At 32.0% G+C, this 15,649-nt stretch overlaps 3 protein-coding genes across 6 annotated transcripts in view; 1 reads left to right on the top strand and 2 right to left on the bottom strand.

The window, feature by feature from the left end:
• The window catches only part of LOC127705669 (PHD and RING finger domain-containing protein 1-like), a 290,389-nt gene that overhangs the window by 236,668 nt on the left and 38,072 nt on the right, over positions 1-15,649 (top strand). The window lies entirely within an intron of this gene.
• The window catches only part of LOC127705685 (uncharacterized), a 17,431-nt gene continuing 2,750 nt past the window's right edge, over positions 969-15,649 (bottom strand). The window contains exons 1-3 of one of the 2 annotated variants that reach the window (XM_052210035.1): positions 7,517-7,563; positions 3,533-3,610; positions 969-2,796 (exon numbers count right to left, since the gene is read on the bottom strand). In XM_052210035.1, coding sequence (XP_052065995.1) covers positions 1,110-2,792 — 1,683 coding nt within the window. In that variant the 5' untranslated portion in view covers positions 2,793-2,796; positions 3,533-3,610; positions 7,517-7,563 and the 3' untranslated portion in view covers positions 969-1,109. Of the gene's footprint in view, positions 2,797-3,532; positions 3,611-7,516; positions 7,564-15,649 lie in introns of those variants that run through there. The other variant, XM_052210036.1, reaches the window with a different exon arrangement.
• The window catches only part of LOC127705684 (centromere protein F-like), an 18,670-nt gene continuing 15,884 nt past the window's right edge, over positions 12,864-15,649 (bottom strand). For all 3 annotated transcript variants that reach the window (XM_052210030.1, XM_052210028.1, XM_052210031.1), the window contains one exon: positions 12,864-14,634. In XM_052210030.1, the coding sequence (XP_052065990.1) occupies positions 12,948-14,630 (1,683 nt within the window). In that variant the 5' untranslated portion in view covers positions 14,631-14,634 and the 3' untranslated portion in view covers positions 12,864-12,947. The remainder of the gene's footprint in view (positions 14,635-15,649) is intronic.

The following is a 15,649-nucleotide window of genomic DNA, read 5'->3' as shown; positions in this document are numbered from 1 at the left end:
ACATACTTTCTTACATTTTCAGCAAAAAATATCACAGTGCATTATTTAATGAAATTGGAAGTATGTAAACTGATGTAAACTTAACCATACAATGAAGATTTCTAGAAATCAATAAAACTGGACACAAACTTTTGTAACAACTAAACATAGACGGCAGAATTCAACTAAACAGGCAAATTTTCTCACGTGAATTTCACATTAAATGTTACGTGAAATTCACATCAAACGAGTTTATACGTGAAATCTCACCAGAAATTTTTCACGTGAACTTTTAAAAAAATTGGTATTTTTTATGATTTTAATTAAATTTGAAAATTTAGATGTTGTTCGAATAACTTTATTTTAAAAAATTCACTTGAAAAAAAAAATTTGATTTTGACGTGAAAGTCACATGAGTGTCACATTTAACTCACGTGAAATCAGTTCACGTGATTTTCACGTATAAGCGCGTTTGAGGTGAAATTAACGTAAATTTCACATGAGATTCACGTGAAATTTCCCTGTGTATCTATCTGTTAAGTGTATTTGCTGCCATATAGACTCGGAATAATTTAGTGCCCGGCTAGTTGGATTGACATTTTTCTATGTGGCTCTTCTGATGTCTTTTTGTCATTGGTCAAATTACTGTCTCATTTCCGTTTTAAAAAATCCTTGTATCCGTCAGCTGCATATCCTTGGTACAGACGTTTTAGTTACAACCACTCGTAAAACATGGGACTTTCTAGGTCTGATATATATGCAATCATCTAAATTGTGTTCTCATACACAATCTAGGATTAAAAGTGTCAGGACTTAACAGGTTAAAACTGATGTATTTGCGTCTCGTTGAGATGCATAAGATAAATATATCCAAAGTGTATGAAGGGTACCGGGCATACAACGTTACACAAAAATTAAAGATGTGCATATTTCATGATCAATAATGAAAAAAAAAATAAAGGACTGTTTTTCGAATATTGAGCACATGATTATCTACTAAGAAAGTCTTGACTTTTTTATTATTATGATAACAATTACAAAATATCCAGAAAATGTGTTTTAAATCTTATTTTCCAAACATAAGAAATAAGCGGTCCCAATGACACCAACAATTCAATATTGTATTTAGTTTATGATGTCACACTAAACAAAAATGCCTTATTCATCGAGTTTGAAATCAACAACTTGTTAGTTACCAGGTCATAATGTAATACAGACGGCTCATGGAGACCTTCCATTGCAGATACTATTTGTCTATGCCGTTGTCCATCAGGGGAGATAACTACCACATTGCATGAATCACGTCCTATCACATACACATTACCGTCATTGTCTACAGATATACCAAGTGGATACTTCAGTATGATTTCATCCTTAAATTTCCAGTTAACGTGTTCCTGCATACTAGCGCATGTGACGGTGTTTGTGGCTGGGTCTGTAAATATTATACTGTCATTGAATGTTGTTACGTATGACCTTTCACTAAGTTTTGAAGTTATTATTGTACTAACGGAATCATCACTCAAACTGATTTTCTTCAACCCTTTCCCTCTGCCACAATATATCAAGTATTTATCCTTTAGTGCCAGACCATCATTACTGGAGCCAACATGCATTCTTTTCGTGACTTTTTTCAATTTCATATCTGTTATTTTAATATTATGTGAGTATACACCAGAGGTTACAGCTATAATATCATCGTCTAGATATACAACATCAAAAGCATTTCCTGATTTTATTTCAAAGTCTTTTGATCCATCATAGTTGACTACAGTTACATAACCTGGATGGTAACAGGTAAACACCATTCTACTGTCAGGAAGCATTGTACAACCGCTAACTTTTTTACTATGCGTATTAACGGTCTGAACCAACGTTAATATTAAGTCATCTATGGACTTGGCTGGTACAGGAATCATCAACTGGGCTTGTTTATCCTTCTGCCTTACATAGGGAACATCACTGGGTTTCGTCTCTATAACAACTTCTCCAAATCTTTTAACATTGCTCGCAAATTTCTCCAAAGTTGTGTCGATCTTACAAAAGAAACGAGAATAGCCCAGACTTCCTCTTTTGTTAATCGATTGTATGAACTTTTCCTTTGTTGCAATGTCACGCTCCATTTGTTTCATAGTAAGAAACGTCTGCAGTTCAGAAGCATGCTGCTTTATTTTCAAATGACTGGATTGAAATTTTTTGACTTCTTTCTCATTTTGCTCATCTGATTTCAGGAATTGTTGGATAGTTTTGTTTTCTTTATCAATAGTCAACTTTAGATCTTCTATTAACTTCTTCTGGATTGCGTCTAGGTGACTGTTAATTGCCTCCCTAGCCTGTTGAATTTCGTTTTCAATTTGTTCTTTCTGTTCTTTTATATAAAGTAAATTTTCTTGACGATCTTTCTTGACTCTTTCAATATACTCAGCCATACCTAAAAGGGTTATCTCGATTTCGTGGAAAGCATTGGATGATTTTACGTTTTTGATGACGTCATCAATATCAACAAAATCTTTACATTCGTTGTGTTCTTCGATAATACATTTCTTACAGCATGGACAGTCATGTTTTTTACAGAATATTTGGTACTTTTGGTTATGTTTTCTGCAAGACTGTGCAACTTGGAGAACTTCTGTTGGCAAGTTTTGATATTCACCAATGGGTACGATGTCATGATCACGTGATGATTTGGAAATGTTGTGGTGTTCTTTACAGTCATCACAAAGACCCTCATCGCAATCAGAACACCAAACCACCGATGGTTTGGTGACATGTCGAAAATCACAGATACCACAAACCGACCAATTACTTGCCATTGTCCTTAAAATAAATTAAATTTAATTCAATATACTTGAACAACTGTTTTCAATTACAGGTCAACAAAAATAAATCATCACTGTAAGGCATATCTATTTCAAATAATCTTCATGACTAATGTTGCTCTGCAATCAACAATGTTGAGATTATATTTACAGCCTTAGATCATTACATTAAAAGTCCAAGATATAGAATTTCAATTCAACCGTGTTCGTCTCGAGTTCGGGAGGTTGGAGGTCTAACCAAAGACTTTTAAATTGGTATTCGCTGCTTCCCTGCTAAGCATGTGGTATGAAGGAGTAAGAGCTAATACTGGTCAGCTCGGAGTCAGAATAATGTGTCTGGGTAGGTTGACATGTATTCCTGCTGACTATAACCTTGTGAACTAGCATTTTGAAAATTCGACTCACCGTTTCCGTCTGGTATAAAGCAGGTTTAATATTCATGATCATATATTACTTAAAATTTTCTCCTTCTGGATATGCATTTAATTTGACCCTGGACGTTAAACAGCTATCACTCATAATTATCGGAATCACGAAACCATTCAACATACAAATAACATGGTTTAACAGAACAAAATATACGTTAAGATTATTAAACAAAATATACATTCCACAATAAAACACGTACAAGCTCAATGTTTTCAATTAGATTTTGTTTATACCGACTTAATTCAGTAAGTGTATTTAATGCGTGTGACTCATTTTACAATATTGCATTCAAATATGTCTTATACCAGTATGATCTTGTGAACTTCGCAACTTCCAATCTTTATTTTCTAGACGTTTTTACTTCAATTCCATTCAGCCTAATCCTACAAATAAAGTTATTAAATATATATCAAATGTTAAGAATCTTAGTTCATTAGCTTCTTCATACACACTATTTGAATATTTTCAGCAATAAATGAAAAAACTTAATTTGCAAATAGCAATACAATAAATCTAAATCAAGTCATATTCTCACATTTACTCCTAAATCGGGAAACCTGTTTTTGTATCTCGCGTCTCCGTCTCCCAGATCCAAAGGTTGTATGCAAACTGTAGTTTGTTATCTTCCCTTATGATGATTCATTCATGGTACGTTATGGAATAAACAGGCAAACAGATTACTTTTAGTAATACTAAAAGCCGTAAATATGATGAAAGGCATTTTGGTCATGTAAAATATTCTCCAATTAAATTAAATGTATGCGGTTTTTAAATTATCAATTTGAAGTATAAAGTTCTGCACAGATAGATGTTGCAATAGTTGAAGGGAAAGACAATACCATTTGGATTTTTTTTTTAAATCAGGAGTTGAACATGAACAACACGATGACTCGCCAAAAAAACAAATACAAACAGCAAAGGTTTTGTAAAGACAGAAATATATATGAATTGCAAGGACAGCAACATCTGACACCGTGAATCCCCATCCGGAATCCACGGAAGGATCCGCATTCCGTGGAGCAATTCATGAAAAGTTTGTAACGGTGGGGACGTTAAATCTTGATCCGTTTTCCACGGAGCATAATCCCTCCGTGAGAATCAGATAAAAATTTTACAAACTTTTCATTAATTGCTCCTCGGGATTCTGGTCCCTCCGCGGTTTCGGATTGGAATACCCGGTGTGAACATGAGAAAAACACAGATTTTATTTACAAACGAGGTATAGATGAAGGAAGTTAGAACCAGATGACCACAAAAGTACATAATATCAAAACTCCCCCTCCCCCAAAAAACAAAAATAATTGTTTTTTTTTGTTCAACAACAATATTGCACATGCTGTTAACAGATTTCGTCACTTGTACAGCTTTATCAGTAGAGGTCCTTTTATAATAGTACCTAAAGACCAGTGTATCTTCAGATATATATTTTTATTATTCTGTTAGTATATATATATATTGTTTATCATTAATACATTAGTTATCATTAATACATTATTTCTCTATTATCTTACTATCATAACTCTAAATATGAACTTTATATCAAAAACAGTATCCCTTAATATAGCATTGTTAACTATCTGATAGATGTTGAGAATAAAAAAGAATAACGGGTTATAGTAGCATTTTTGGAATTTGGTTCGAGATTTAATATGTTTCTCTATCGTCTAGCTATAATGGTATTTCCAATTGGGTATCATAAGTGGAACAGAACATTAAAATGTGAAAATATACAAATTGAAGATCAATATATGCAAAAAAGTATTCATAAATATCTAAAAGATAATAAACTGAAAATGTGCAGTTGGAAACTATTACACTTTATTCTTCCAAACAAAGCTTTATTAAAACAATGGAAATAAGCCTTAACTCTACCTGTAATTTTTGTAACCTTACATTAGACTTTTAACATTTTTTTGTAACTTGTCACTTTTTAGATGAGTTTTGGGGGGAAATATATAGGTTATTTGAAAGAGTTAAGATTGGTAGACATATATTTACTTTAAAGAATTTAATCTGGGGTTATAAAACTGATGATTAACATTATTATGAAATGAACTTTTTACTTACAGTGTTTACTATACACAAAAGTATATCAATCTGCATAATGTTTGTAGGTCAGAATTAAAAAAATGGATTATTATTACAAAAAGAGTATATTAATATTGAAGGAAAAGGGATATTAGAAAAGATATATTCTTATATTTGAACAACATTATTATTATATCATTGTCAATATTTTTATCATATATCATGTATATGTACTTTACAGAGCTCTGTGTACTTTACTAGTTTGGTAGATGATTATTTCATTGTACAATTTCAATGAGTTTTGAAAGTATCTCTTTATTTGTCCCACACATTTATATACATTAATTATAGACTATACGGAGGAAATACAAATTATGTGTACTGTTTGAGACCTAAATTTTACGTATACATACCTTCTGTGGCTTATACATTTATCTTTGGCAAAGAAAAACTTAGTGAAAGTAATTAATCCACACAAGAAAAAAATAATTGTTTACAACATCTGAAATCATTACAAAAATAGCAGTTTTTTTTTTTATGAGAAAGAACAAAATAAAGAATTGGTCACTAATGTCTTTATTAACATTCGTATTTGAACTAAAAAGCAGTAACGAATAAGACCTACATTCAGTCAAAATGTAAAAAAATTAAAGCTCTCATTTTGATGTGAAACCCTATATATGCATCGAAAATAAAACAATAATGTTTCTTATATATGACTTAGTCATAGTATCATTCAGATTTTAGAGTAGTTAGATAAGATAATATAGAAAAGTACCCCATTTTTCATTCTGATTAGACAGTAAAAAATGTTAAACTATCGCACCAATAATAATTCAAAAGCAGAAGAATGATTTATGGCAGATCATTTGCAAATATTTATGCGAAAAAAACAGTCAGCAAGAAGAAATGCACAATGATAGTTTTCATTTTTTAAGAATCTTGAACAGTTAGTCACTTGCAGTGCAGCTGTGAATGAATTCAGATGTCATGGATGATTGGATGTATGTAAGCTTTGCTTTGCTTAGTGAGGTAAGATATGAACGTACATTAATTGTGTACAAAGATTATTTAGGAATACGTCCTTGAACATTTTTCCGTACCAGTGTTAGTTTCCGCAATGAAAAAAAATATTTGTTTAAAGTTGTTTAAATGAAATTTCGCGGTACCAATTAACTGCACCTGACGCAAGTCTCGACAAAGAAAGTAACTACAGTGATGGTCACTTTCGTGGCCATCGTATTTATCAATGTAAACATAAAACGCTTTACAACGTTGAAGAGCTGATAAGCAAAAAAAAAAAAAAGACATAAGAAATAAATAACATAAATATATATAAACAAAATAGTTAAATAAAGGCTATATTAGTTTACCGCTGTTCAAAAGTCATAAGTCGATTGAGAGAAAACAAATCCGGGTTACAAACTAAAACCGAAGTAAGGTTTTAACCCAGAATAAACCCAGACAAGGGATCAAAACTATACATAACAGAGATACATTCCTTAATTCCAAATGATTTTCAACGTTTTATTACTGCAAATTTCATAAGTAAAACAAAATCCGTATTTTTACTTAGCGCAAAAGTACCAAGCTACTGCGGAAAGGCATCGACCTAATAAGTGGTGATAATACATTAAACGGTTCAACGTATACTGTATCTGCTACGCATTTAATGAAAACATGTCTCTTTTCCGGTGCTACAAAATATCCCCACGACTCAAATGACCATCATAAGTACATACAATAGTAAATAATTATACCAAAGAGGCATTTTCTCGCATGATCATACACTATAATATTATAAGTATGTACATCAACTGAATATAATTTTACATAAACGTGTACACACCAACAGTGCTGATCAACATAGCAGTGCAAATATTTGATAATTTTTTAACTGTTTAATGAGTTGAATTGTGAGATGAGAACCTACAAAGTTGATTTAAAAAAATTGCCATGAATATAATTATGACTGTTCGTAAGAAAAGTGATCCAAGGCGAAAGGGAAATCTCATTCCTAATTTGTCTGCCATCCTTTATTGTATTCATCCAAGTAAACACGTCAGTACTTTGATTATTGCTTGTAAACATCATTGTATTTTACCAGTTTAAAAACGAAAGTAGGACACAAAACATATAGATAAACCTGACAATAGTACAAATATGATAAAATGAGCTGTTACAGATTGTCTGTGTTATAATGTCTTTATTCAGTACTATCTCACTATGCCAAAAACCTTTCGTTCCTTAGAAATACATACCATGGAATAATAATTTGCTTATCGGAAAGGGTGTGATTGTCCCAGCATGCAATATTTGTTCAAACATAAATAAAATTTCTAAATCTATAAATGGCGGCAATTTTTAAATTGGTATTGTGGCAATCACAAAATCCTGTATCATATCAGCGTCAGTGTGATACAGACAGTGTCACGACAACGGACAAACATTGTCATATTTTTTCCTGAACGTATTAACAATTCAATTTTAATAATGTAATAATATTCATCACGTAAGTAAAAATTGATTGTGGATTAAAGCCTTGTTCTATAAATTAATGTTATATCATCTAAAAATATATATGCCAAAGAACTATAAACAGGAGGAGGACATTTCAACTGGGAGGAGGGGTGTGTGTTAGTTTGGGAAATCCACCGAAAAAAACAGGGGTTGAACTCAAGTGCTTCGGACGGGACAACAGTTCCTGTTCATATAATGAATCCAAACATGTTTTTCGTATGAAACTATATTGATAGGAGTCAAATATAATGACAACTGTGCATAATTTCTTTTTGTGAAAACCATTTGTAATGTGCTAAATTGCTGTTAACATTTCCGATTTAATGAAATGATTTTTCTTAAAATCATGAATGACTGATTGATTGATTTTTGGTTGTTTAGTGTCCATTTAGACATAAATCATGCATATTCAAGACGATTTGCTTTCAAATTTTCTGGGTTCACATTAAAACATAAATCATCATTGTTTTAAGTGTGTAACACTAAAAATAAATGAGATAAGAAAACAAATGGAAATTTATTTATCAATTAATTCTTAAAATAAGGAGATGTGGTATGGTTGCGAATGACAAAACTATCCACCAAAGTTCAAATGATGAATATGATGAATATGTTTCTATATATGAATGTTTCGATTAGTTATTCTGTAATAGACATTCATAGTACAACATGATAATATAAACGTTTTTTTTTATTCTAGTAACGTCACGTTATATCATTATATTTATATATAGATATATATATCAGTACTTTTTGCATTACCACATATGAAACTTTAAGATGGCCATCGATTAGAGGGAGCTTGTATTGTAAAAAAGAACAGGTAGTAAAATGTATTTGATGTGATAAAAACAATGCTTGTTCTTGAGAATGCGATTCCTAATTGGATTTTGTCAATATAAGGGGGAAAAAACAACATACAAGTAAGAGGTTTAGCTTGATATAAATCAGGTTTAGGACACCATATCATTTTGGAAAATGCCTGTACCAAATCAAAAATATGATATTTGTTTTTCACTCGTTCCGTTGGTTGATAACGTTTGATTTTGTCAGTTTATATGGACTTTCCCTTTTCGAATTTACCTTGGAGTTCGGTATATTTGTTATACTTTTGTATCATTAAAACATTGATCAGCCACAGCTTTCTGAGATAGTGTCAGGAACGTTATAGAATCATACTAAATAATATAACGATCACTGCAGTTTTTATATAGAATCTACTACTGCATCGAGTGTGATACGATATTTATTCACTCGAGACAGTTTAATTTTTAAATATATTAAATTCAACTGTCGAGAGTGAATACATATCGTATTGTACGAGATTTGGTGGTGGAATCTGTTTCTTTAATGATTTCAGACGATCAAACAGACAATCATAATCCTTCTTTTCGAATGATCTGAAAAAAGATGGGTTCTTTCTATGCGTCGTCATTAGGCATGGTCGCCTTTTTTCATGACGTCGCAATAGGAATTTTAGAGGAAAGCAAGAAAATTTGACATCATAATCGAATTTTAACCAATAAGAACTGATATCAAACGAACAACACGTTGATTAAATAAAAATAATCAACAGGTCAGGAAAGGGATAAACCGGGAAAGAATTAGAGAACTTTATGTTATGAATGATTTTCATAGCACCACAACTATGGATATATCATTCGTATTGATGGGTAATAAGGTCATCGGCAATTATACTGTATAATGTGGTATTTACTTATCTATATAATTCACGTCCTATCAAAAATCTACCACGATGCTGGCTGGAAATTTGGAAATTACCGGACCCGAGTATTATAACTTTTGTATCAAATTATTGCTTTTTGCTCCTTTTGATAAAGTTGGGGCCAAGTGAAAATTTGAAAAAATAACGTAACTTTCGTATTTTGTTATCTTAACCTGAACATTTTTAAGCAAACACCAATTTACTATCTAAGTCAAAAACAAAATTGTTGAATTTGAGAAAAACATCACATTATCTTATCACTTAACCATTGGTTCAACAATAATTGAACATTAAGTGTCAAATAGTTCAGGCATGTTCAAAACAGCTCAGCTTTTAAATGCTGTCGATACCATACTTATAATAAATTAAATGAGGTTGAACGTTGATGCACTTTAAACATCTTATTTCAATAAATTTACAAAAAGTATAACTTGAAAAAGGACAAGACCCAGAATAATGGAAAGTTATTTTTTTTATCAAACTTATATACACTAATGATTTGATTTCCAGAAGTCATATTAGTATAGAATAAGGAGATGTGGTATGATTGCCAATAACACAACTATCCATCAAAGTTAAAATGAAGTGAATGTAAGCAATTATAGGCAACTGTGCGGCCTTCAACAATCTGAAAAACCCATGCTGTATATAGTCGGTCATAAAAGACCCCGATGTGAAAACTATGAAACAATTCAATTGAGAAAAACTAACGGCCTAATTGATAACAAAACAATTTACGAAAAAAACATATGTGGCAGATAATAAATCAACGACAACCACGGAACTACAGGCTCCTGACTTGGGACAGGCACATAAAATGTGGCGAAGTCAAATATGTTTGTAAGCACTCAACCCTCCCCCTTAACTTTGACAGTGGTGTAACAGCACACCACAAGAACAAACCTTTCAAATCAGTTGAAAAAGGCTTAACTCATCAGATCGATACAAAGAAAAACGTCAGACAAAAACACAGACAGGACGTGGCAGGAAGCTAGAATCATTTAAAACTGTTTCGATAAAAAGTTGTATAGGTCTGTGTATGCCAGAACATAAGTTAATGTCTTCAAATGTATGTATATCACAACTAAGCTAACTTGCTATCGCAACTCATAATGATTAGTAACTCGTTATAATGATTTGTAACTCGTTATAACGACTAAGCCAACTAGTAATTACAACTAGACGGACTAAGATAATTCGTTATTACGAATAAACTAAACTATTATCAAGACTTAAATAACTTGTTGTAACAATTTATGATAATCTTTAGTAAACTTAGTCGCTATAACGAGTTAGCTAAATCTTTATAACGAGTTAGCTATGTCGTAATAACGAATAACTGAGTCGTTGTAACGAGTAACTGAGTCGTTATAACGAGAAAGCTTAGTTTTGTTACCATTTACCTTCTTGCAGACATTATTGTTCATAAAATGTAAACACATCATGTTTATTTTATTCTTAAGAGTTAAACTATTGACATGTACCAATTGTTTAAGAATTTGATATTAATGTCCTATATGTTAAGCAAAATACATTAACCGACCCATGGCATGGTGCGTTATCATCGGTTTTGCTTTATTAACGGATTCTGACAGCAGTAACGTGATGGCTGTTTACTGAAACAGCAACAAGGAACAATATTAGATGTATCATTTACATCATTATCTACTTCACACATGTCACAAGTTACAATTTAACAGCAAAGGTTTTTTTTTAATATATGGTCCTTATAAGAAAATATTTGCACTGATGTTGAACAACCTTTCATGATGGTATATTCTTTGATCATAATCTCGTGTTATTGATATTTAGTAAAACATATACATGACTTCGCAACGGAACAACTTTTGATGCAGGATATCAGCATTTTTCATATATGTTTTACACTTATTTTAATCAATTGGTTCAAAAATCTATGTTTCGATTGATGTATGAATATATTATCTTATCTACGACTTGTACCTCAGAAGAAAGATCAATTCAAATGGGGATCTCGATGAACACTAAGGGTTAAAGGTTTGAATCACGCACGTGGCAGGTGCGTCCAACTCCAATCCTAACTGACTAGGATTGTTAGTTTTCCTACCGAAGGTCGGTGGTTCTCTCCGGGCACTCCGGCTACCTCCACCAATAAAAAAATATCGCCACTAAATGGCACTTTAGTGTTGAAAGTGGCGTTAAATACCAATCAATTAATCACTCATATTTCTCGAAGCTTATTCACATGAAATATTATTACAAACGTATATTAACTTCATATATCGAGTTGAACTGATTATTCTTTTTATTTTCATTCCTGAATACAGTATGCTTAGAAGCTCAAAACTATTATTAAGCTTTCAATTTATTTTGTAAATAAACAGGTCAAACGGTATCACTTGGTGGTAAATAAGTACCAGGTTATTTTTTTCCAATGACAGTACAAATTATCTGCTTCAATGGTAGATTGTGTTGGTATACGATAGACACGTACTGTGCAAATAAGCGGTAACAATCATCATACAATATTATCGAGGATGTATATAAAAAAAAAAGAAAACAATAAAGAGTGTAGAGATCCAGGCCAAATCACCTCTGGATGATACTAATGAATAAAGACTGTCAGTTTTTTGTATATTAGCTGTTATGGGGAATTTGTGGGCCAAATCAACCCCGTACAATTCAAAATCTTTTTTGTATACAGCAAAAATAAAAAAAAACATTATATTCCCAGTTAAATTTGATGAGCCAAAAAATTTCCCAGTACATTAATATTTGAAACAAGAGGCATGTGAACTCTTGTGAATAAACCAAATACAATGAAGATTTCTAAAAAACTAAAGAAATTTTCTAAATAGTTCTTTATATATAAAGAATGTGGCAACTTAACAAATAGGACTGCATTTTAACGTCTGTTAAATTTATTTGCTGCTATGTATAGTTTAGTGATCGGCATGTTGTATAAATCTTTTCTGAGGTCGTTTTTATTTGTTGAATTGCTGTCTTATCGCAAAATAACCGAAATGTCCTTTTGCTTATATGAATCATTTATTAATACTTCTAACAAACTTTTGTAGAACATTGTGTGTCACAAGATCTGATTAATGTGCAATGAACTGAATTGGATTATCATACAAAAATTTGAATTTAAAGTGTCAGTCCTTAAAGGGTTTTAACACCTTTATAGGCATCTCGATATGCTACGTAAGAGAAATATATCTAAATGTGTAAGAAAACTGTAAGCAATATAACGTTACACAGACATAAAACATATGCATATTTTATGACGAGTAATTGTTGTGTGTTACTAAAGAACTGTTTTTGAATATATGAGCACATGATGCCTTGAATACTAGTAGTTGATTATGATAAAAATTACGAAATACGAAGAAATTATTTTTTTAATTTGTATCCCCAAAATGATAAACAGATCCCAAGGACACCAAAAATTCAGTTTTGTCTTTAGTTTATGAAGAAACATCATACAAAAATGCCCTTTCCCTCAAGTTTGCTACTAACAACTTGTTAGTTACCAGATCATAGTGCAAAACAGAAGGATTCCTAAGACCTTCATTCGCTGATAATATTTGTCGATGCCTTTTTCCATCAGGAGAGATAACTACCACATTGCAAGAATCACGTCCTATCACGTACACATTACCATCATTGTCTACAGATATACCAAACGGAAATTTCAGTATGCTTTCATTCTTGAATTTCCATTTCACTTGTCCTTGCATACTAGCGCATGTGACAATGTTCGTGTCATTGTTTGTAAATATTATGGTGTCATTGAATGTTGTAACATACGAACAAACACTAAGTTTTGAATTTATGATTGTACTAACAGAATCATCTCTCAAACTTAGTTTCTTCAACCCTTGCGCTCCTCCACAGTAAATCAAGTCCTTATCATGTAGTACTATGCCATCATTACTGGAACCAATATGTAATGTTTTCTTGATGGTTTTAAGTTTTATATCTACTAAATGAATACCATGTGAGTAATAACTAGAGCTTACAGCTATAATATAATCGCCTAGATGTATAACATCACAAGCATTTCCTGATTTAATTTCAAAGTCTTTCGATCCATCTTGATTGACTACTGTAACATAACCTGGGAAGTAACAAGTAAACACCATTCTACCATCCGGAAGCATTGTACAACCTCTAACAATTTCACTATACGTATTGATGGATTGGACCAACGTTAATGTTAAGGCATCTATAGACTTGGCTGGTACAGGAATCATCAACTGGGCTTGTTTATCCTTCTGTCTTACAAAGGGAATATCACTTGGTTCCGTTTCTTTAATAATTTCTCCAAATATTTTAACATTGCTCGCCAATTTCTCCAAAGTTGTGTCGATCTTCAACGAAAAATGATGACGGCTCAGACTTCCGCTTTTGTTAATAGATTGTATGAATTCTTCCTTTGTAGCAATGTCACGTTCCATTTGTTTCAAAGTAAGAAACGTCTGCAGTTCAGAAGCGTGCTGCTTTATTTTCAAATGGTTGGATTGAAATTCTTTTATTTCTTTTTCATTTTTCTCAACTGATTTCAGGAATTGGTGAATATCTTTATTTTCCTTATCAATGGTTAAATTCAGTGCTTCAATTAACGTCTGCTGAAGTAAGTCAAGATAATTGTTAATTGTTTCCCTAGCCTGGAGTACTTTGGTCTCAATTTGTTCTTTCTGTTCATTTATTGAAAGTAAATTTTCATTACGATCTTTATTGACTCTTTCAATGTACTCCACCATACTAGAAAGGGTAAGCTCAATTTCATTGAAAGCATTTGATGATTTCACGTTTTGTATGGCGTCATCTATATCAACAATATATTTGCATTCATTGTGTTCTTCGACAACACATTTCTTGCAGCATGAACAGTCATGCTTTTTACAAAATATTTGGTACTTTTTGTTATGTTTTCTGCAAGACTGTGCAATTTGAAGAACCGCGGTTGGTAAGGTTTGGTAATCATCAATTGGTACGATGTCATGATTACGTGATGATTTTGAAATGCTGTGGTGTTCTTTGCAGTCATCACAAAGCCCTTCGTCGCATTCGGAACACACCACAACTGACGGTTTAGTAACATGTCGAAAATTGCAGATACCACAGAATGACCAATTACTTGCCATTGTCCTAAAAGTAAATTCAATTCAATTCAATATATTTAAATCTGTTACAAGTGTTTTCAATTACAGGTCAACAAAAATTAACCATCATTAAACTAAACCACTTTACTTTCAACGTTTTGTTTGTAATTGTCAAAATTAATACTTTGCTAAACTCAACCTTGTTGAGATTATTTTTACAGCACTAGGTCATTACACGAACAGTCCAAGATAATTATGCTCGATTCCATTCAACATACAAATAGCATGTTTAACAGAACAAAATATATGTTAATATTCAAACAAATAAAATTACATTCATTGTTTTCAATTAGTTTTTGTTAATACTTTTATTAATTTATTCAATTAAGTTATTGAAAGCCTGTGACTCATGATCATTATACAATGTTGCATCTCAAATATAACTTATACCGTTATAAACTTGCAAATTTATGAAAATCTTTTTGTCCTTAGAATATGTAAAGTGCTAGAAGCAAGCGTTTTCAAACCTATTGTAATATGGCGTTGTCTTCAATCGCCCATATTTTCAGGTCATTAAAGATGGCATATTTTGGTATTAACATTGATGCACTCATAGGGTCTTTCATCGGAAATAAACACATTTATTCTAAAACAGTTTTGGCTTGATACGGGTTATGTTCTTCTCATATATTTTATGTTGGTATGATACTAAACCCCTAACATGCCTAACGGGAGGGATTGTGCATGATTTTCATATGATGAAGACATAATCTTTCAATCAGTTTAATTGAGGTCTGGAGCTGGAATGTCAGCAACTGCTAGTAGTCCTTTGTTAATTTATATATCAGTGTCATCTTAATTAATTTCTTTTGTTACCAATTCTGACATTGGACTCGGACTTCTTTTTAACTGGGTTTTACTGTGCGTAATGCTGTGTTTGTTTATTCTCCATTGGCTAGAAGTATAGGGGGAGGGTTGAGATCTCACTAAACATGTTTAACCCCGCCGCATTTTTGCGCCTGTCCCAAGTCAGAAGCCTCTGGCCTTTGTTAGTCTTGTAT

Source organism: Mytilus californianus, unplaced genomic scaffold (assembly GCF_021869535.1).
Source record: "Mytilus californianus isolate M0D057914Y unplaced genomic scaffold, xbMytCali1.0.p SCAF_6, whole genome shotgun sequence".
NCBI lineage: Eukaryota > Metazoa > Mollusca > Bivalvia > Mytilida > Mytilidae > Mytilus > Mytilus californianus.
Note: the sequence above shows the minus strand (reverse complement) of the source record. Positions and strands in the feature narration are given on the sequence as shown.